We start from the raw sequence: 24,107 nt of genomic DNA, 5'->3' as shown, positions 1-24,107 counted from the left end.
ATTGCTAAGTGAATTATGTATTATCTGCCCTACTTGTGAACCTTCAAAATGTTAACTTTTTCAATTACTATTGACAAGAATGATTAAAAGTACTTTGCATGTTCTACTTAAAAGGGCTTTATCTCAGAAGAACTATACCTAACAGTCTTGTGGAATACCAAGACCATCCTGTTTTTCAGCCTGACACCTATTCCTTGATCCTCACACATTGTGTCTAAGAGAACTTTTTCATCCCTCCCATGTACCAAGCTATCCTTTCCTTTGTAGCTATTGAAAAATATTCTAAGATATATGACCATTCAAAAAAGATCTCTGCCATTATCCTTCCAATATAACTACTGTATCTAAGATAATAAATAATTTATGACTTTGGATGTGACATATTACAATATATAGTTGTCTAATTGGTACTTTGTTGCCTATCAAATATACACAATCAGAGGGTGCTAGAGAGACGACTCTGAGGTTAAGAGCAATGGCTACTCATCAAAAGATTGTGAGTTCAATTCCCAGCAACCATATGATGGCTCACAGCCATCCATAATGAGATCTGGTGCCTTTTTCTGGGCAGAACACTCTATAAATAATAAATTTTTTTTAAAAAAAGTGGTGCATAGAAATAATGTGCAAGCAAAAAAAAAAAAAAAAAACACCCATATAAAAAGGTACACAATCAAACAGACTTTAGACCAAATACTATATCTTTTCCCTATCTGACCTTGATATAACTATGGTTCACATCATCTTGGTTCAATATACATAATCTTATATAAAAAAAACTTTGGCCTCAAGTTAATAAGATGGACAATTTTATCTCCATAGCCATTTCACATATGCAGCTATGTCAACTGTATAAAATTCCTGTTCAGAAAATAAAAATATCTCTAAGATTAATTAAAAGATACACAATAGGAAATATACTGAGAGAAAATTTACAATGTCTGAAAAAGATTTATGAATCTAAACTCATCAAGCAAGGAATGCTAGGGAACAATCTCTTTATACACTATGAATATGTATTACTCACATTTGTTAATAAAGCTGACAGGTCAGTAGCTGGGCAGGAAGTTAGGTGGGAAAGCCAAATTGTGAATGATGAGAAAAAGAAGGGTGGAGTCAGAGGAGATGCCAGCCAGCTGCCGAGCAAGCACGACATACATACAGAAAATGAGGTAACAAGTCATGAGCCACATGACAAAGCAAAAATAGAAATATGGATTAATTTAAGTGTAAGAGTTAGCTAGAAACAAACCTAAGCTATCGGCCGAGCATTTGTAACTCATATTCAGTCCCTGAGTGAGTTATTTGGGACTGGGTGGTCAGGAAACATCCATTTACAAAGGCCTAGATCAAAAACTGCTTGTTTTCATTTTAAATTTTATTTCCATCATTTTAGTATCATTCTTTAATCCAACAGAATTATAATAAATAAATAAATACCAGTGTGTTCTAAATTGTTTTCTATTGCTGTGTTAAAATGCTGATCAGTTTTGGGATGAAAGGGTTTATTTGAATTACATGTCTCAGTCACAATCAATCACTGAGGGAAGTCCAAGCAGGAACTCGGGGCAGGAACTGAAACAGAGACTATGGAGGAGTGCTTCTCATACAACCCAGGATCACCTGCCCAACAGTGGCACTACCTGCGGTGGGGTAGATCCTCCTGCAGTAATCATTAATCAAAAAAATGCCACACAAACTTGCCTACAGGCCAATCTGCTTGAAGAATTTTCTCAATTAAAGTTCTCTTCTTTCCAAATGACTCTAGCTGTCAAGCTGACAAAGAACTAACCAGTACATGGGATAAAGGCAAAAAGACATAATACTTATTGAACTACATGGCAGAAAAAGAAAAAGACAGGAAAACACAGGCATAGTAGGGCTTAAAATAGCACATAACTGCAATGATATTAACAGTAGTGATCAGAACATTATCAGGAAGAGGCCAGCAAGGTGTGTCTCTAATGTTTCACATTGTGGAAATACTAGTAGTGTTAGTTCTCACAGCTGTGATGGTTAATCTCAGCTGTCAACTAGAAGAGGTCTAGAGTCAGCTGAGAAGCTGCTAGGCATGCTTTCAGGGATTATCTTGATTCATTAATTGCTGTGGAAGCCCTGCACCATCTGCGACTGAAATCCTGCCTCCATGACTATGGATGTGAGGTGAATAGCTCCAGCTGCCACCACCCTGACTTCCATACCATGATAAACTAAAACCCCAAGCTGCTGGGAGCAAAACAAACCCTTTCTCCCTTAAAGTGCTTTTGTCCAAGCACTTTATTAGGGCAACAAGAAAAGCAACTAAGACAACAGCTAAATGAGAAACAGGTGGGGACAGAGCTCAGCGGCTGAACAATCCTCAGCAGTGTCAGCAAATAAATAAATAAAACGAAGACTAGCTTTAGTATTGAAAACCCTTCACAAAAAGATTACTCATTCTCCAACAACTATAAACTGCATAATATATTAATTTATTTCCACTAATAAAAATAACTAAATAGTTTTACAAATAAGCCAAGGAGAATGGAAAGATTAACAGGGAAAGAGACAAGAAAAACACCAAATAGACTGTCCATATAGCCAAGTAATAATAAATTTCTATTTACGAGATAAAAACTATCAGAGGAGGGCTGGAGAGATGGCTCAGAGGTTAAGAGCACTGGCTGTTCTTCCGGAGGTCCTGAGTTCAATTCCCAGCAACCACATGGTGGCTCACAACCATCTGTACTGAGATCTGGCGCCCTCCTCTGGCGTGCAGGCATACATCGAAGCAGAATCTTGTATACATAATAAATAAATAAAATCTAAAAAAAAAAACTATCAGAGGAAAATTCAATAAATTACTAAATTTTAAAGAGAAAAGGTAAATCCTTAAGAAACTAAAAATAAGGCTTGGCAGTGGTAGTGCACGCCTTTAAACCCAGCAATAGGGAGGGAGAAACTGGCAGATCCCTGTGAGTTCAAGGCCAGTCTGGTATACAAGAGCTAGTTCCAGGACAGGTTCCAAAGCTACAGAGAAACACTGTCTTGAAAAACCGAAAGAAAGAAAAGGAAGGAAGGGAGGGAGGAGGGAGGGAGGGAGGGAAGAAAAGAAGAACCAACCAATAGTTATAACCATTTCTGTAATTTTCTTCAAGACAAATGCAGGGAAGAAGAAAATCAAGAACGAGTTCCTTCTATTTTCATCAGGAATGATGGTGCACCATTAGAAACAGGAAGCTTACCCATTTCTAGCAGCCAGATGGAGGGGTGTACAGCCTGAAATATCTTGATAGTTAGGATTTGCTCCTTTCTTTAACAGAAGAACCAGGCATTCCACAGATCCACAGCTAAAACAATATTAAAAGACAGTTCAGATACATTCAACAAACAGCAATTCTAGACAAAATTTAAAAACAAAATCAAACACATTTTTAAGATCCCAATTCACTCATAACAAATATTATCCTCTACCTTCAAGATGTTACACTCTACTGTGAGTAAAAGTTCAAATAAAGAAAAACAAACCATTAGTTCTGAAAAAAATTATAGAATAATCTTGACTTTCTGGGAGCTAGTTAATCATGAACAATTAATTTCAAGGCTGCCATCTAAATCCTGAAAGGTCAGTCGGTTCCAGGTCGTGAATAAAAGCAATACTCCCATCCTGGTAAGAAGAATAAAACAGCCAAGTCCACAGGCATCCACCTAGAAAATCCCTACGCCTCACCTAAAACAAGCTATGATCACACAAACGTGTGACATGAATTCCACATCTCAGCTAACAATTTACAGAGCGAATACACAGCATGCCAAGGGCTCAAGAAGGCAAAGCACCCTTGGCTGCCAACTGCTGTTAGGACCGGATCAAGGCTAACACCCCGCTCTAGACTAGAGTTAGTGACAAATATCGCAGGCTTACTTTGCTGCAATGTGGAGCAAGCTTCTCTTCACACGTCCAAACGCATAATTGACATCAAATTTTGAATTTGACAGGAGTTCAGAAACGGACCTATATCCCCCAGAAAAGATAAAAAGAGGAGCTAATATGTAAATAATAACAACATTTTAAAACATATTAAAACAAGTTAAGAGCTCTTTGCCAACAGCTGTTAATTCCAACGGTTTTCTAGGCGCAGAATGACAGTTAACACAACACAACAAATGAAAAGATTGAGAGCACGATCCAAAAACGGGCGCACACTTACCTGTGCTGATCAGCCATAACCATTGGCATTAATGTGTAAACAGCAGTTTCATTATCTGAATAAAAAAAAATAAACAGAAAAAGAATTAAAACTATCTCCTACTTTTGCAACAAATGACACAAATGATTAGAGTTTTCCTAACTGTATGTAAACAGAAAAGATCAGAGAAAGCAAGACCAGAGGAGAAGCAAAGCCACTGCAGATTTCATGCCACAGAATTCCCCTCTCTCTTGTGTCCTGTCCCTTCCACACTGTCCAAGAAAAACTTAGCTTGCCCACAGTCTAAAGAGTAAATCAGAGATCTAGTATCTCCTGTAACCTGAGCAAGTGACATTTTATTTCCAATGAGTTTTTTTTTCAACATGTTTTATTGTAAGAAGGCATAGTCTGGGAAATTTTTAAGAAATTTAGGACATTTTAGCACTCCAATTTTAAATGCTAGGGTGTAGCACGAGGGGCCTGTTTGTTGGGGTTTCTGTCCCGCCCAGTACCCCACAGCAAGCAAGCCCCAAAGAAAATCACACAGAGATCTTTATAAGTTATAAAACTGATTAGCCCATTAGCTCAGTCTTTTTATTAGCTCTTGTAGCTTATATTAACCCATTGTGTTTAATCTATGTTAGCCATATGGCTCAGTATCTTTTTTAGCTGGGCAGATTACATCTTGCTTTTCGGTGGTCTGGGCATGGCCCGATACCAGAGCTCTACATCCAAAACAGATTCAGAACTGCTGCCTGAGGTGATCAAGACTCACAGGATACTCCAGTCAGGACTTGATGATAATTTTCTTTAGGTTCCCATAAGATTATCAGCACCCCCAACCAGCAAAAAATAGCCTAAAATACTACGCCCACATTCCCAAAAAAAAAATGGACTATGGTTATTTTCCTTTGTTTTTTTTTTTTTAAAAAAAAGGAGGAGGAAGTGGTGCAGGAGAATTGTCTGTATTCTGTCAATCATGTTTTAAATAAACGCTGATTGGCCAGGCAGAAAGTATAGGCAGGTCAACCAGACAGGAAGTAGAGGTTGGGCGATGAGAACAGGAAAATGCTAGAAAGAAGGAAGCCCCTTCCTCCCATTCCTGCCCAGACCACCAAAAAGCGAGATGTAATCTACCCAGCTGAGAAAGGTACCAAGCCATGTGGCTAACATAGATAAAAATAATGGGTTAATATAAGCTACAAGAGCTAATAAAAAGACTAAGCTAATGGGCCAATCAGTTTATAATTAATATAGACTCTCTGTGTGATTTTCTTTGGGGGCTTCCCAGCTGTGGGGTACCAGGCAGGACAGAAACCCCTAAGCAGGCCCCTCAGATTACACTAGGGTATTAAAAGATATATATGTGATAAAAAATAACTTTTAAATGTTAAATGTATGTCAGGCATGGTGGTTCTACCCATCATCACAGTACACAAGAGAGCACTGCTACACAGCGAGCTCCAGGCCAGCCTGGCCTACAGAGTGAAACCTTTTCTCTCAAGAACAAAACAAAAGCCAAAAGAGGGGGAAAGAAGATTTGAAGAGACAGGAGTAGGGGGACAAAAGAACAAATGAGGGGTGAAAATAAAAGGAGGAATGCTGAGAAAGACTCGCTTAAGCAGGAGAAAGGGCAGGAAGATGGGGGAGAGGGGAGATGAGGAGGGCCAACCAAAACCAAATATGTGTAAAAATGAAAAAAAAAAACTAAGGTAAAACACAAAGAAAGTGGAAAGACGGCTCAGGGTTGTAGTGAGGAGCTGCGGGCAGGCCTGCTTTTCATCCCTCCCTGCTCCCGCATAGCTAGCTTAGCCCCAGAAATAACAACACACAAACTGTATTCATTTAAACACAGCCTGGCCCATTAGTTCCAGCCTCTTATTGTCTAATTCTCACATCTTGATTAACCCATTTCTAATAATATGTGTAGCACCACGAAGTGGTGTCTTACCGGGAAAGATTCAGCATGTCTGACCTGGTGGCTGGCTTCATGGCGACTTTCTCAGAGAGGAGAGGCAGGGCAATTGCCTGAAGCATCTGACTAACTTCCCTTCCCAGCATTCTGTTCTGTCTACTCCACCTATCTAAATCCTGCCCAATTAAAAAGCCAAGGCAGTTTCTTTATTAACCAATGAGAGTCCTCCACCACAGGGTTAAAGAACAGTGGCCACTCTGAAAAGAAGCAGAGTTCGGATCCTGGTAGCCACACCAGACAGCTCACAGCTACCTCTAATTAGCTCCAAGTGATTTGACCTCTGCTTCTGTCCCTCAAGGCCACTCAAACACACTTATGCACACAATCACACACTGTCACAGATGCACAAAAATAAACAAAAACTTTACTAAGGAAGAACCTTAAATATATACTTATTGCAAGCTGAGCAATGGTGGCACACACCCTTAATCCCAGCACTTGGGAGGCAGAGGCTGGCGGAGCTGTCAGTTCAAGGCCAGCCTGGTTTATAGAGGGAGTTACAGGACAGCCAGGGCTACACAGAGAAACACTGTCTCAAAAAAAAATTCAAAAAAAGTGTGTGTATATATAGATACGTGTCTGTGTGTATGTGTGGGTATGCATATTGCTTTATATACTTAAAACATTCATATCTTTATAGGCAAAAATGGAACTCAAAAGTTAAAAATCTGCATCTACAGGGCAGGGAAGATGGCTCAGTAGGCAAAAGCAGCTGCTGTACAAGCATGAGTTTCTGAGTTCTGGGCCCCAACACCCACATAAAATAAAACTGTGCCTGGAACCCCCAGCACTGTCAAACATACAGAGGAGTTGCTGGGCCTTGCTGTCCAGTCTTGTCTCCACATCCAATGGGAGGCTCTATCTCACAGAAACAAGGTGGAACACAAGAGGAAGGCAGCCACTATCCTCCTCTGGCCTCTGTGAACATGTCATATACGTATATACATACACTACAGACACACAAAGTCAGTTTCTGAGGTACCATATTACATTTATGTTATTTTTCAGTTAGTGTTTTGAACTTATTTTATAAATTACTAAAGGTATCGTATTATTTTAGAGATTTTACTTAGTCTTTAAAATACTGAGGCTTATACCAAAGTATCTTCCAAAAATTACAATGGAAAAATAATAAATTTATAAGAAATAACCCAGCAACTACCACTTTAATGGATTGATAACAAGTGATATCACTAGAAATAACTGCTATGATCCAGAGGAGGGCATATTCCTACAAAATGGGAAACCTCAATCTGATCCCGAGGAGACATCTAACAAATCCAAGTGTTGCCACAAATGCATGACCAGCAGTCCTCCTTAAAACTGTGAAAAGAAGCCATAAAGAATGACTGAGCTGGGGAAGACTAAAGAATCCAAATAAATGTGGTGCAGTATCCTGGAGTACATGCTAAAACAGAGAACAACGGTGGGCAAGCTAACATTCTAGGGTGGAATTCATACTAGTAATATGAAAATAGTAATTTCTTAGATTTAATAACTGTACTATAGTAGCTCAAGATGTTGATAGAAAAACTGGATTTTCTGTAAGCCTAATAACAGCCAAAAATGATTTTTGTTTATGATACATTTTTTTCTTATTGTGATTAAAAACAAACACGCAACATTAGCCATTTTCAAGCATAGTTGTAACAACAGACTTCAAACTTTTTCTAGAAGTTTCTAGAGACATTAAGTCTTTTTGTCTGTTGAGACAGGGTTTCTCTACATAGCCCTGGCTATCCCACAACTCTCTATGTGCAGCAGGCTACCCAAAACTCACAGAGATCCGCCAGCCTCTGCCTTCCAAGTGCACCACAGCACCCAGCCTGAGAATCAGCTCTTGAGAGATGAACCAAATATGATGTGCTATGAATACTGGCTTCAACAAACCAACTTGAGCTGAGTGATGGCAGTGGTAGACTGCTTACACAGCGTGAGAGAAACCCTGTGAGCACTAGCACACATCTCTGAAAGGGAGAAAAAATGAGCATGCACGGGCTATCTGAGAACAATTAAAAATAAATAGAAAGCCTGCTTAACTCTATTGATGCTAATAATGGCATTTCAATTGTGTTTTAAAATTATGTGCTTAGAAATATAGGAGTGAATTATATGTATTTAGAAATATAGGACTGAATCATATATAGGGAATATAGAAATTTACTACCATTCCATTATTTTACTATTTGTGAGTGTATACATAAAAACTAATTGTTCGTCAACATTCACAAGTTCAATATGCAGTATAATTCTCCCACTATAAAAATAATACTTTAGTGGCCAAAACATACTCTGTCTTTGGGGGGATGTGGGTGAGATTGGGTCCCAACAGACTGGCCTTGAAATCTATGTAGCCACAGCTGGCCTCCCACCTCCACCAAAGGCAGCACTTTGAACACCACATACAGGAGATATTTTTTATCATACTGACTTATAAAGCAGACATTGCGATCTCTAGCTTACCCCTAAAATCCAGCCATGCAATGGTGGTATTTAAGTACATATTCCAAAAGAGTCAGCGTTCTGGCTACACAATATCCAAAAGGTCTACAATACAATTCCATTCCTAATATATGCACTATACTCGAGTTATTTTATTCATTTCTTTAAAATGCAGATTGAGTCTCAGCAAACTATTCTCACTAACTACCAGCCAATCATCATCAGAAGCTGAAAATACTGTCCTAAGTCTCCGCTGACATCATGACATTATTTCTATAGTATACAGTCTGTGCTTCTAAACCACAACAATTCCAATCAAGTAAATTCGCAACAGTCATAAACAGGCAATACCTGTATTTGCAAATCTCAATGTTTTAATCATGAAAATACAAGCCTGGCATGGTGGCACATACCTGTAATCTCAGCATTTGGGAGGCTGAGTCAAGAGGATTGCCTGAGTTTGAAGCCGACCTTTGAGTACCAGGCTGGTCAAGGCCTACACACTGACTCTATCTCAAGAAAACAAAATAAAGTATACAACTTAAGTGCATTAAAAGGTCTGCATTAATGATATTCATAAATTTTTATTTATATTAAAATTTAAGTGCAGATCTTATATTTTGAGTCATATCCAACCTTAAAAAGATATAGATCATAGCCAGGTGTGTTAGCTCACACCTTTAATCCCATTCAGCATTGAGGAGGCAGAAGCAGGTAGATCTCTGTTGAGTTTAATATAAATAAAATCTTAATATAATTACTGCAAACCTTCCAGTGCTCACTATTAAGCTGAGGACTGAGATCCTTTCAGAGCTCTCGCTTTGGTCAGAAGTCACAAGGGGACTTCATTTGAGTGCTCCAGCAATGGTCATAGAAAGGAAAGCAGTGTTGTTTTAAAGCTAGCAGTTCTCCTGACCATGGTTCAACTACAAATGCTAAAATGCATTCCAAGTCTATCTTATTGAACAAACTACCTTCACTGTAAAGCTGTGTAATCTAGTGCTCTCCACATAGAGTGCAATATACCTGAGCCTTCCAAAGTTCACTTATATCGCTGACATAATTCTTTGCCTTCCCTCTTTTCCTCTTACAAAACTTTGTTAGTCCTGCAAAACAACGTGCTCTCCATTGCTTAGTAGTGATGTCAGGTACCTCTCAGTATCCACGTCAGTAAATCCAGTTTCTATATGTTAGTGCTGTGCAACAAAGTTAATTTTAGGGTGAAAGCTGGTTAGAAAAATCCAACTTTAACAACTCATTCTAATTATAATTAGGCACTTATGGACTGCTAAATTCTAACATGAAAATAATCTGATTATTTCTTAAATTAAGAAAGATCTTAGAGCTTATGTCCAGCTTTTTATTATCTGTGTGTTTGTGTGCGCATGCACATACATGTGTGTTCTAAAGCACACCACTGATTTATCTCACCAGTCCCTGTTTGGTCTTAAAACGCAACCACAATTTGTATTTTTTTAGAATAGCCTAGGCCCACAGAAGGTAAGGCTCACAGGGGCTCACAGAGACCAAAGCCACAAACATGGACCCTGTATGGGCCTAAACTAGGTCCTCTGCATATACCTTATTATTGTACAGCTTGGTGTTCTTGTGGGACTCCCAGCAGTGGGAGTGAGAGTGTCTCTGACTCTTGCCTGTGCTTGGGACCCTTCTCCTGCTACTGGGTTGCTTCGCCCACCTTTAATATTAGGGTCTGTGCAGTCTTACTGTATCTCATTAGGCCATGTTTGGTGGATAGCCCTGGGAGGCCTGCTCTCCTATTTTTTTTTTTTTGGTTGTTTTGTTTTATTTTTTGAAGGAAAACATAGGAGAAAAGAAAATCTGGAAGAGAGGGGAGGAGGGAGAAGGTCTGAGAGGAATGGAGGGAGGTAAAACTACAGTCAGGATATAATGTATGAGAAAAGAATAAAAGTTATTTTTAAAAAATAATAGCCACAAATAATATAAAATATCTTGGGTTAACGCTAACCAAGCAAGTGAAAGATCTGAATGATAAAAGCTTCAAGGCTTTGAAGAAAGAAATTGCAGAAGATATAAGAATACAGAAAGACCTCCCATGCTCATGGATCAGTAGGACTAACAGCAAAATGGCCATCCTACCAAAAGTAATCTACAGATTCAACGTGATTCCCATCAAAATTCCAACACAATTCTTTATAGATTAAGTAAGAACAATACTCAACTTTATATGGAAAAACAAAAAAACAAGGATAGCTGAAACAATCCTGTACAATATAAGAACTCTGGAGGTATCACCATCCCTGAGTTCAAGCTGTACTTCAAAGCTATAGTAATAAAAACTGCGTAACATTGGCATAAAAAGATTGGTTGATCAATGGAACCAAATCGAAGACCCAGACATAAATCCACATACCTATGGACACCTGATTTTCAACAAAGAAACCAGAAATAAAATATGGAAAAAATAAAGCATCTTCAACAAATGGTGTTGATCTAACTGGATGTCAACATGTAAAAAAGCATAAATATATCCATTAACTATCATCCTACATAAAACTCAAGTCCAAATGGATTGAAGACCTCAACATAAATCCAGATACACTAAAACTGATAGAAGAGAAAGTGGGGAATAGCCTTGAACTCATTGGCACAGAAGACAACTTTCTAGACAGAACACCAATAGCACAGGCACTAAGATCAACAATCAATAAACTGAACTTCATGAAAATGAAAAGTTCTGTAAGGTAAAGGATACTATTAACAGAACAAAACAGCAGTCTACAGAATGGAAAAAGATTTTCACCAACCCCACATCTAACAGAAGGCTAATATCTGAAACATATAAAGCACCCAAGAAACTAAACATCAAAAAAAACCAAATAAACCAACTTTAAAATGGCATACAGATCTAAACAGAGAATTCTCAAGAGGAATCTCAAATGGCAGAGGAGCATTTGAAGAAATGTTCAACATCCTTAGTTAGAAATGCAAATCAAAACAACTCTGAGATTCCATCTGTCAGAATGGCTAAAATCAAAAACACAAGTGACAGTTCATGCTTGAGAGAATGTGGAGCAAGAGGAACACTCCTCCATTGCTCATGGGAGTGCAAACTGGTACAACCACTTTGAAAATGAGTATGTGGTTTCTCAGAAAATTGGGAATCGATCTACCTCAAGAGCCAGCTATACCACTCCTGGGCATGTACCCAAAGGATGCTCAAGAACACTTGCTCAGCTATGCACATAGCAGCTTTATTCGTAATAACCAGAAGCTGCAAACAATCCAAATGTACCTCAACTGAACAATGTGGCACATTTACACAATGAAGGATTACTCAGCCACTAGTAACAATGGCACCATGAAATTTGCCAGTGAATGGATGGAACACGGAATAATTATCCTGGACGAGGTAACCCAGACCCAGGACAAACACTTGTAAATGGATATTAGCTGTAAAGTTGTAGAAGGAAGCAGCGGGGCTGCGTCCCGCCACCCGGCTGCCGGCTAGCTTTACACCCGAAATAATTACACGGAAACTGTATTCTTTTAAACACTGCCTGGCCCATTATCTGTAGCCTCTTATTGGTTAATTCTCACATCTTCCTTTAACCCATATTTAGTAATCCAATCCGTGTAGCACCACGAGGTGTGGCTTACCAGGAGAGATCTTAACCTGCATCCATCTCAGAGAGGAGAATCATGGTGACTGCATATGGCGACTGCCTGAAGCGTCTCCCCACTGCCTGCTACCCAGCATTCTGTTCTGTCTACTCCGCCTACCTAATTTTCTGTTCTCTTAAAGGACCAAGGCAGTATCTTTATTAATAATGAAAGTAACACATAGACACTCCTCCATCATTTCCCCTTTTTCTGTTTAAACAAAAATGAAAGGCTTTAACTTTAACATAGTAAAATTACATGTAACAAAAGTTATCAAGCAAGAATTACAGTTACAATATTTAAATCTATTTTATCTTTTATCATAACTAAGGAAAACTATAACTACCTATTTATTCTTCAACTCCATCAAAGACTCCAGAAGGATATAATACTACTTAAGTAAACAAGAAATAAGTAACTTTTAAACTCTAGAAATGACAGAGACAACTCGCTGCCTGGACAGTCACCTAAAGTTTCTCCGTACCATTGGGACATCCATCTTCGGCCTTCAGGCCCATAGTGTCCAGCAGACATTTCCATGAAGCAGGAAATTCCAAAGACAGTTCAGTCACTTTCTGCTGTGTCCTGCAGAACGTCTCGCAGACTCTTTAATGAATCAGGAACCCCAAACGGTCATCTCACCTTTAGGCAAGTTCAGCAGTCCTCTTTCTGTGGGTTCCTTGTGTCCAGTTTATGCAACAGTCCAGGCAAGAGCAGTTTCTTGCCCAAATGGCTAACAAACTCCATAAGTAGCCTCTTAGATGCCCATCTTCCTCTCGAAGTAGATTGGTGCTGCCAGGAGCATACGTGTCCCATTGTCATGAAAAACCCTAAGTAATTAAAACATTAAATGCCATATTCTACAGTCTTTGAAAGATATGAAGAATGCCTATCTGAAATATATCTATGCACATCTAGAAAATTTAACTAACATGACTACAAGTTTGACTATTGAAAGATATGAAGAATGCCTATTTAACTAAAGTATATCTCTATATATCTAGAAAATCTAACTAACATTACTACAAGCTTGACTATTATCGATGATTATCCATTAACAACCTATATTTCCTAATTATACATTACAGTTTTTAAAATGAACTACACAATCAAAATAGCTTAATCAAGATCAGAAATACATATACATATAACAAATTGACCTTAAAATCCATACCATTGCAAATTATTCATCTCTATATCATATCCCCCTTTCTATGTAAAAGAACATTTATAAACAATATTTGGGAAAATGGGCGCAGTTATTTCTCTCCAAACTGCTTTCTGCTGAATGGGAGCGCTGTTATTTAGGTCTTTCATGGTATAACCTGTGTGCCAGGTTCCTCTCAGTCGGCAGTTGAGTGAAGTAATTTTTTGAAGATGTTCACAGTAACCTTTCAGGAGGGCGTGGTCTATCATACCATATTGGGATAGAAGCAATCCACAGAGTCTCATCCTCTGTGAAAACAAAAGAAGACCCTCTTTTCCAAAGCATCATGTTCTTAGATCCAAATTCTGAAGTCATACCGTTAAGATGTCCATTCTGGTCTAGCCTGGCAGCCCATATAATGAAATGTCTCTCTGTATTTAGCGCCTTTACAGTCAAAAAAATCAAAGAAAACACAACAAAATACATAATCCAGACTCTCTGTGAATTTTCCATTTTTACGTGGCTTATTTTTACTCTATCACTTTACTTCTTTTAATCTATAACTATCTGTACTCTTTAGAGACTTTACCCTTTTTTTAAGGCATTAACTTTATTTTTTATATTTTTTTTCTTCTCTCTCTCAAGCCTACGTACATTCATATGTCTGAATCTGTCCTATTGTGAATCTGTAATTTTTTACTATCCAGGAGCACTTTTGTTTTGTGCTTTTAAATCGCTATGCACTTAAGAATCTAAGCTGTGACATTCCTAGGTCAAAAACAGGTACTGTGAGCTTGCCACGCCCAGTCCAACATGGCGGAGCCGCTTATGACTCTGAATCGGAAAGAACAATCATGCTACAATCCACAGACCCAGGGAAGGTACAAGGGGGACACATGGATCTTCCTGGGAAAGAGAGACAGAAGAGATATCGAAGGTGGAGGGGGTTTGGGAGGGGGACAAGAACATGAGGGATCAGGCAGAGAGAGAACGGAGGGAATGAGTACTAGGAGAGACAACTGGAATTGGTGGGGCATATTGGGGACAAGCTAGAAACATAGAGTAATGGAAACTACAGGAATCTATGAAGGTAACCGCTGCTAATGAAGGATATCCCAGCAATGAGAGACACGAAGCCTGAACTGGCCATCTCCTGTGACCAGGCAAGACTACCAGCGGAGGGACTGGGACACCCACCCAGCCACATAACCTTCAACCTACAATTTATCTTAACTACAAGATGTGCTAGGGTAAAGGTGATGCAGAAATTATGGGCATAGCCAACCAATGACTGGTCCAGCTGGAGACCCACGCCACAAGAGGGAACCCATGCTTGTCACTGCCAGTAGGACCAAGTCCCAGAGGCTGGATGGCCCAGAGACTTAGGATAGAACCAATAATACTAGAGGGAAAAAAGTCAATGTAATGATGCTTAATGATATTCTCCTATACTCATAGACTTGTGCCTCACCCACTTATTATAAAAGGTTTTATCAAGCAACTAATGGAATCAAGTGCAGAGACTCACAGCCAAACATTAGGCAAAACTCAGGGAAAGGAGGAGGAAGAATTTTAGAAGCCAGAAGGGTAAAGGACAGCAAAAGAAAACCCACAGACTCAATTAACCTGTGAACATAGGGGTTCACAGAGACTGAGCCAACCAGACAGCCTACATGGGACTGATCTAGACCCTCTATGTATATGTTCAGTTGTGCAGCTTGTTCGTCTTGTGGGACCCTAACAGTGGGAACAGGTGCTGTCTCTGGGACCCTTTTCCTCATACTGGATTGCCCAGTCCAGCCTTAATAGGAGGGGAGGTGCCTAGTCGTACTGAAACTTGATATGCCATGTTTGGTTGATATCCATGGTAGGCCTGCCCTTTCCTGAATAGAAATCTAGGAGGAGTGGATGGGAGGTGGGATGGTGGGGAGAGACAAGGAGAAGGGAGAAGGGAAACTGCAGTTGGGATGTAAATAATAATAATTATTATAAATATTTTCTCAATTAAAAAAAGTAGAATGCCCTAGATATGATCTACCTGAAGAGCCAAACTAAGAGAATTCAAAGACTCATTCAAAACTGAAAGACAAATATAAAGGAACAAAATGAACAATTTCATTGTAATCAAATGAAGATTTGTAATCAAAGAGAAGATAGAAGCAACAGGCCATTCTTACAACAAGGGGGAACACTTTTTTTTAACTGTAATATTCAAGTTTCCAAGCACTCAGACTGCTGACTGGAAGTTCTCAAAGAATAGGTTAAGAAATGGATAATTAAAGTCTTTTAAAATGTTAATTATATAATTAAATCCTGCTCATCTTCTGGAATGAACCCTATGGAAGCAGAAGACTAAGTCTTAAATACAAAGCTGCTCCTCAGGTAGTCAGTAAAAAAAAAAAATAGATGCAAGTTTTGTTTCATGCATCCTACCAAATTCTGCCAAATTCAATAAACATATTTATGGACACACATCTGTGATGTTTTCTAAATGCAAAACAAAACACTGTATGCAATATGTAAAAAAATGCTAACATTGTTTACTACTGAGAGTGGAATGGCAGATTTTTCTTTATTTTTGTTATTAAACTTTTCTACAATGGAAATATAAAATGAATGAAATTTATACCCTGGCAATGCTGAAGCATGCATGGGCAGCCCATATATGATGGTTCTGTTGAACCTGTCCATAGTGGGGTTCATGGTCTAAATTGATGAGGACTGACCAGGTCTCTTCCTCAAGAGGGCACCAGATCTAATTACAGATGGTTGTGAGCCACCACGCAGTTGCTGGGAATAGAACTCAGGACCTTTGGAAGAGCAGGCAGTGCTCTTAATCGCTGAGCCATCTCTCCAGCTCCAATGAAAATATACTGATTTTTAAAACCAGAAAATATTATCAGAGCCTTCTGTGCCATATTTACGCAAAATATTGGATGCAAGTTAGCAATACAAATAGCACTGTCAATAAACAGCACAAACAGCAGTAATTAGCTGTCATCAACAGCGTGACATCAGAAAATAAGTAAGGACAGCCCTCAGTGAAAAGATTCACAGGTGGACGTAGAAGAAAAAGTGAAAGTTGAAGTTTACTTCCTAAAATTAGGACTAGTCTAAATCAATGCTTCATTCTACCAAAGTAACAAATACAAAATTACTTTTGAGAAAGAGTTGCCAGGAACTTCCTCTACTCAGAATCACAGAGAATAAAACTTTTCAAGAAAATTATCCCTAAATTCGCCAACTCCACATTTCTTTCACTCGCCATAGCTAACTGAAACAAAGTTTTAGGGGAAATGGAATAAAACAAACTAAACAGGGAACAGTAGGCGAATGCCTGGATTCCCAATACTTGGAAGGCTGAGCAGGCTCCCAAGTTTGCAGTCAGCCTGGGCCACGAACATCTCCCACTGCCCCTAAAACAGTCTGACTTCATAAAGCAGAAGAAAAAGAAATCCCCCACGCCTCCACCCAACCCCAACTCTTTTATTGGGAGTTTTCCAAAGCTAAAGTCGGGAACAGTTCTTTTATTCCTCGGTGTGAATTCACCCCAGTTCTCACCCAGTCCACTCAACACGTACGTCTCCATGATTAAAAGACGAAGGCAGGCATGCCTACCGAAGGAATGCCTACTACACCAACAGTGCTTCGGAAATACCTGGCTGGTGTCTGACAACCTTTGTCTATTGCTAAAACAAGAGCGGCGCCCCGTATTTAAAAAAAAAAAAAAAAATTATTACTAGCCCGCATATCTCATCTGCAGCTTAAGAAAACGCGGGCGCGTCTCCAGCCGCGCCCGCCGCAGGCGCGCCACCGCACCCTTTCCCGGCGCGGGTGGAGTGGGACCCAACTCCAGCGAGCCGCCGCGCCCCGCCCACGCCCCCGCGCGCCCGCGGCCGCCCACCGCCGCCCGCCTCGCAAAGTGCAGAGCGCGTCCTCGAGGCGCCTCACCCTCCGGCAGCTCCACGGTGCGCGCGCGCCGCAGCGAGCGCGTCAGTCGGTTGAGCTGCTCCATCGCTCTCTCCATCCTCGGCGCGGCCTCCGCGAAGCCCCCGCCGCGCTCGCGGCCTCCGCGCCCCGCGCCCTACATCCCGACCCTGGCCGGGCCCGTGGGCGAAGGCGCGAGCTCGCGGCGGCCGGCGCTCAGGAACGCTAGGGTGCTACGCCGAGTCGGTCCGCCGCACCGACGGCAGCCAGCCAGACCGCGTTGGGGGTGGGCAGCGGCCGCCGCCTCCGCTCGCTCGCGGCTTTCCTTCCGCGGCCTCGCTTCCCTCCTGGGCTCGCAAGGCCTTCTGGGAACTGTAGTTCCGGGCTGGCTGGCCACACACCCCGGTGGAGCCCCGCCTCTAAGGTCGCTGACCCGCGATCTGGAAGATCTGGCTACTGCAGAACATAGAAAGACTTCCCGGGCTTTCTCATGGCGCTGTCGTTCTTCCCTGCAAAGTTGTACAAGAGCTTTCTCCCTCAGTTCTAACACACCCCAAAAAAGCAGATTAGAGAAGTACCTTATTTGTTTCACTTGCTGAGTACATTTCCGAGAACAGAGACACGGCGCTATCCTATGCCTGTATACTTAGCACAGGACATGAGGCCAACTTCAAACTCTGCAGAAGATATGAATGGCAAAAGGAAAAAAAAAATGTTTATTTGGTAAAATGCAGTCTCAGTTCCTATGATAGGTCCCAATGAGAACTACAAAGACTTTCATTCATGAGCATACCAAGTCATAGAAATGTTCAAGCTGGGCATGGTAACACATACAGGCAATTCCAGCACTCGGGAAGCAGAGGCAGATAGATCCTAAGTGTGAGGTTAGCCTGAACTACATGATGTTTTGAGATGGAGGCGGTATGTGTTTTTGAGCCCATCACATGTAACCCAGGTTAGCCTTGATCTTAATATATTGCTGAAACGGCAGCCTTCCTGCCTCCACCTGCTAGGCGTTAGGATCCCAGGTGCTCAACGCCAAGCCTGGCAGACACAAAACCTCAATTACATAAATAAATAAATAAATAAATAAATAAATAAATAAATAAATAAATAAATAAATAAATAGATGGCTTTAAAATGGAGAGATGGCTCTGCAGTTAAAGGCAGAGGCTGCTCTTCGAGAGAACCAAATTTGCTTCCCATATGGCCCCATACAGCCATCCAGTATATCCAGTTCCAGGGGATCTGATGCTCTATTCTGGCCTCCTCCTCAGGCACTGCATGCGAAAGGTGCAGAGACGTACGCGCAGGCAAGGGCATTAAAAAAAAAAAAAAGAGGTTCGGAGAGCAGAAAGATGGGTCAGTGGTTAAGAGCATGTACTGCTCTTCCAGGGTATGGTTCCCAGCACCCACTCCTGTCATCTCAAAAGCTCATTCTAATCCAGTATTAGGAAATGCCCACGCCCCCACACAGATTTCTTAATCAGAAAGGGGCTAAAGAGATGGCTCAGCAATTAAGAGCAAGTTTCTTTTCCAATGTCTACTGTACTTAGTCTCGTTCCAGGGAATCACATGATCTCTTCTGGTCTCTGAAGGTGTTGCATGCATATTGTACACTTACAAGCAGGAAGAGCACTCACACATACAATAAAATTAATAAATAAAAAATTTCAAAGTGAAAAATTTTGAGCATCTGAAGCTTGAGTCAGCCCAGTCTGCGGAGAAAAAAGAACAGCTAAAATGGCAGAAAACGTAAACTCGAGGAAGAAGCCTTTCTCCTCTCTGTTACCAGGGCCAAGGGGTCTGAAGTAAGCGTGACACAAAGGAATCGATTTGTCACCTTTCTCTCAAAGAGGCCAGCTGTCCCTGCAAATGAGCTTGTCTGTGTAAGCGCAAATCTTGCCTGTCCACCTCATATATATATAAAAAAAATTACTTCTCTGACTTTTGCTGAGCTCAAGTGCAGGATGTAAAGAGGAAGAAGGTGACTGGCATGGGTGTCCCTTCCCAGGGCACTTCTAAATCAATTTCAACCTACAACTAACGTCACTTACGTGTGCTATGTGCTGGAGGCAAACCTTCACCATCTCCACTTAACCTGTTGGTTCAGGTGAGAGAAAACCTGTTTGTCAAGAAGTTTGGAAAATCCAAAGTTGCAAAAGAAGGACAAAGACAATAGGCCAACCAGGGTGGTGCTCAAACTTTTCAATCTCAGCCCAAGTGAAATGCTCTGGCTGTTTGTCCTCCTTACATCACCTAAAATATCAGCTTCCTGTGGTGGGGTGACAGACCTGCATGCAGTAGGTCGTTAACGTAGCACGCTGGCCTCAGTCCTCCTTAACACACACACACACACACACACACACACACACACACACACACACACACCAAAAGGAAAGGAGAGAGGCTCAATAGGTAAGAACCCTTGCAGAAGACCTGGATTCAGTTCCCAGCATCCACATGGTGGCTCACAATCATCTATAATTCTAATTCCAGGAGACCCAGCACACCATGGGACCAGACACGCAGGCAGTGTACATACATGCATACATGCAAAATAAATACATAACATAAAAGTGATTTATAAATAAATAGATTGCTTGATAAAAGGAAAGCATGTTTTGGTGCCAGGTGTGAGAGCATGGCCCCCATATGAACACACAGAGCCTCCAGGCCAGTCTGTGCACCACAGTGAAAGCTGTCTCAAAAAGAAGGGGTAAGTGGAAAGGATTTCTCTGTTACATGAACCTGGCACACAGGTTACACCATGAAAGACCTAAATAACAGCACCCCTGTTCTTAAGGCTCTGAAGCAAATCCCCACTGGCATGAGCAGTTCTAAAGTTCAAGGGGGAAAGTCAGGCCTTACCAGCTTGAAGAACCTTCTAGGGGTCCAAACACAGCCAAAGGAATGATGCATGGTGAACGACACCTTGGGGAACTGTGAGAGATACTCCAGGAGAAAAGGAAGGTGCATTTTGTTCCCTGGATTGTTCTTGGATGTGACATTGTGCCTCCTGTTTTAAACATTTACATTGAATTTATAAGACATGTTTATTTTTGTTGGATGTCAGAACATGGCTATAAAACCCAATCCGGTCACTGTACACTGAATCTGGGTATGGCCCTTCTGCCTTTCTTCCATGCTTTCCCAGGTATAATCTATAGTTCATACCAGGCGATTGTGTTAGATTGATCTGCCTAAGAAAGTTCTGCAAAAGAACTGCTCTGTTAATGATGTGGGATTCCCCTCTGTATGCTGTGAATACCATTGATTAATTTAAAAAAAAAAAAACTTGTTTTGAGCCTATAGTAGAGCAGGGCAGAACAGAGCTAGGCAGGGGGGAAACTAAACTGAATGCTGGGAGAAAGAAGGGCGGAGTCAGGGAGAAGCCATGTAGCCCCACTTGAGACAGGCGCCCAAACTTTACCTGGTAAGCCACAGCCTTGTGGTGATATACAGATTAATGGAGACAGGTTAAATTAATATGTAAAAGCTAGCCAATAAGAGGCTAGAGCTAATAGGCCAAGCAGTGCTTTAAATAATATAGTTTCTGTGTGATTATTTTGGGCCTGAGCTGCCGGGCAGCCGGGAAACAAACAAGCGAACTCTTACAACAAGTTAATATTTAGAATGTGCTTGCTGACATTTGTTTACATGTTTTTCTGAACTCAAACAACCTTCCTTGGATCATTTTTTCTTTGCTAGGTTTATATATAAAAGTACACTAAAACCGAAGTAAGGTTGTCTACGCATTAGACTGTAGTCTTCCCCATTCATTCAGGTTCTCAGATCACAGGTCCAGCAGACAAGATCTGCACAGGTCAGCAAAAGCCAACACTAGGAAGTATGGAAATTCTGGAAAGAATAAACTCAAACCGAAAAGCCTTAATGTTTGTGTTGTTGTTTATTTTGTTTTGGTTTTTGGAGACAAGGTCTTGTCATATAATCTTGGCTTGCCTGAAACTCTCTATGTGGGTCAGGCTTGCAATAAAAATCTGCCCATATTTTGGCTGGTCTACAAACTACATGCATGGGTCAGATTCCAAGCAGGACTTAGGCAAAAAAAAAAAAAAAAAGCTGAATTAAACATGGTTGGTTGCTGTGTGCTTAGATTGTCTTCAATAAAGGAACACTGGGGAGAGAAAGAGGTCCTGGTGCAGTGTTCAGTAGCCTTAGCAACCTAATGAAATCACAAATTTCCTCTCTGCTCATCAACTTGGGTCTCCCTTCACTGAGAACATTTTTTTTTTGTGGATAGTATCAGCGTCTTTCTTAATCCCTGACTTTTATACATACGTCAATGTAAGCATTGAAACTTGGGGGCCACAAAAACAGCTGCTATGTCCTGAACATGGTTATCATCCCCAGTACAAAGAGACCAGCGAGTTTGGGGTAGGAAACAGAAGAATTGGGTCAAAGACACATTGACCTAAGTTCATATACCAGAACTAAGGACTGCTTCCCCTGCCTGGGCCAGGCACATGCTGGGAAGGGAAGAGTTCCATCAGCATCTGGCCAGGGCATAGGGTACAGATCCTAGCAACAGGGGCTCATTCTTCCCTCTTGTCTCCCTTTCTCTCTCATAGAAAGAGCCTGTCTCCAATGTAGACAGGCAGTGGCAATGTTTTTGAAACTAAAAACACTCCCTGACACTTAATTTGAACCAAGATATCTCAGAACTTTTAATCAAATGTTTGTTTTTTCAGTTCCCAGGTCTTTGATTGGGGGTTGACTTTGCTCTCATGGTGTCCAGAACCATAGGTATCTTTGATAGGCTCTTGTTATTCCCAGATTTGCATGATTTACTTATTTTTCTTCAGCCTTTTCCCAATTTCTCTTTATTAGAAAAGTCTTTGCTTTTTTTAAAATTGTGGCAAAATTCATATAAACTATATTTGCGCCCTTAACCACTTTCATCATGTAATATAAATGAAGAACAGGACCTGTAGACTATAAGGTTATTGGCAATTAGGATGTCCACACAAAATGTGCCTTTTGAATATGCTCAGTTTATTTACACAAAAAAATCCTTTCAGTACCATGCTGTTATAATGATTGCACTAATCTCAAGCCAGGCCGTGACAACACACTTCTTTAATCCCAGATCTCAGAAGGCAGAGGTAGGAACATTTCGGAGTTCGAGGCCAGCCTAGTCTATAGAGTGAGTTCTAGGACAGCCAGGGCTACACAGTGAGACCCTATCTTGAAAAACAAAAGATGAAACAAAACAATGTGAAAAGACTCCTCTCTCTCTCTCTCTCTCTCTCTCTCTCTCTCTCTCACACACACACACACACACACACACACACACACACACACACACACACACACCGTCTCAAGACAGGAAATGCTGCAGGCTTCCACTGGGGAATCCTCTCTCATGAATGTGCTTCTAGAGTGAGCTCAACTCATGTTCCTCTGGAAATTCTTCAGCTATGGCAGGTCAGGAGGACAACAGGAAGGATGCCACTGTTGGAAGTTCCAGAAGGTTCTTGAGTGCTTCAGACACCTTATAGTGCTGACAGGCAGGCATGTGTGAACTCAGCAATGGTGCCAGAAACTCAATAGTCACTTGAGCCAAGGTCATACACAGTGGCCAGTCTCTACGTCCCTTTAGCTATGGGGATCAGCACAGAGGCTCGAGGTGCCTGTGTCTCAAGAGTACTGCTGTGCAATCCTGGTATTGCCTCCAAATTTCTACTTTGGTCTTTTGTTGTTGTTGTTGTTGTTGTTGTTCCAAGGGACATCAACTTTGCACAATCTGGGTTTATAACGTATCTGGCTCTAACATCTCAGAGCCACCGTGGGGTTTTATTAGAGCCTGCCTTTAGGCTTGGCTCATTTTGGAGCTGCTTTGAGACTGGCTCCTTACCTTACAAACATTGCATTATTCCAAGTCACACAAAGTGGTTTCTTATGTTCCTAACTAATAGCCTACTAAGTGCCTTCACAGTATTGTATAACTGCCCCCCCCCCGTCCATCGCTAGATCCCCTCTCCTCCAGAATGCTTTTTTTCTTGAAAACTTAAAGCTCTATGTAGATTGGTTGTAGTGGGAATTCTAATAATAAATAAAACCTGGAGTCGGATATTAGAAGGTGAAAGCTAAATGATGAAAGAAGCAGTGTGATCAGCCACTAGAAAGACCTGTTACCTTTACCAATGCTCAGATTGAAGGGGTGGTTCTGTCCTCTGACTACTTCCTCACACTGAGCTCCTGTCTCCTCCCACCTTATATTCCTCTCTCTGCCCAGCCATATCACTCCTGTCTCCACCTCCCCATTGCTGAGATTAAAGGAGTGGGATCCCAAGTGCTGGGATCACCTTTGTATGAGCTCTGTTTTCCTTTTAGGCAGATTCAATCTTGTGTACCCCAGGGTGCCTTAAACTAACAGAGATCCCCAACCTAAATGCCCCTCAACCGAAGAATGCATAAGGAAAATGTGGTACATTTACACAATGGAGTACTACACAGCAGAAAAAAATAACGACATCTTGAATTTTGCAGAAAATTGGATGGATCTAGAAAACATTGTTTTGAGGTAACCCAGACACAGAAAACAATTATCACATGTACTCACTCATAAGTGGTTTTTAAACATAAAGCAAAGAAAACCAGCCTACAAACCTTAATCCCAGAGAATTTAGACAATAATGAGGACACTAAGAGTGACTTACTTAGATCTAATCTACATGGGAAGTAGAAAAAGACAAGATCTTCTGAATAAATTGGGAGTATGGTGACGTTGGGAGAGGGTTGAAGGTGGGAGGGAAAAGGCAGGGAGGGGAGCAGAGAGAAATGT

At 41.0% G+C, this 24,107-nt stretch overlaps 1 protein-coding gene across 1 annotated transcript in view; it reads right to left on the bottom strand.

Moving 5' to 3' along the window:
- Hace1 (HECT domain and ankyrin repeat containing E3 ubiquitin protein ligase 1) overlaps window positions 1-17,635 on the bottom strand; it is a 109,554-nt gene extending 91,919 nt beyond the window's left edge. The window contains 4 exon segments of the mRNA XM_038339898.1: window positions 3,225-3,329; window positions 3,902-3,991; window positions 4,188-4,242; window positions 17,324-17,635. Of these exon segments, the coding sequence (XP_038195826.1) occupies window positions 3,225-3,329; window positions 3,902-3,991; window positions 4,188-4,242; window positions 17,324-17,399 (326 nt within the window). The 5' untranslated portion in view covers window positions 17,400-17,635.
- Between the last annotated feature and the right edge of the window lie 6,472 nt (window positions 17,636-24,107).

This window comes from Arvicola amphibius, chromosome 8 (genome assembly GCF_903992535.2).
Source record: "Arvicola amphibius chromosome 8, mArvAmp1.2, whole genome shotgun sequence".
Classification (NCBI taxonomy): Eukaryota; Metazoa; Chordata; class Mammalia; order Rodentia; family Cricetidae; genus Arvicola; species Arvicola amphibius.
Note: the sequence above shows the minus strand (reverse complement) of the source record. Positions and strands in the feature narration are given on the sequence as shown.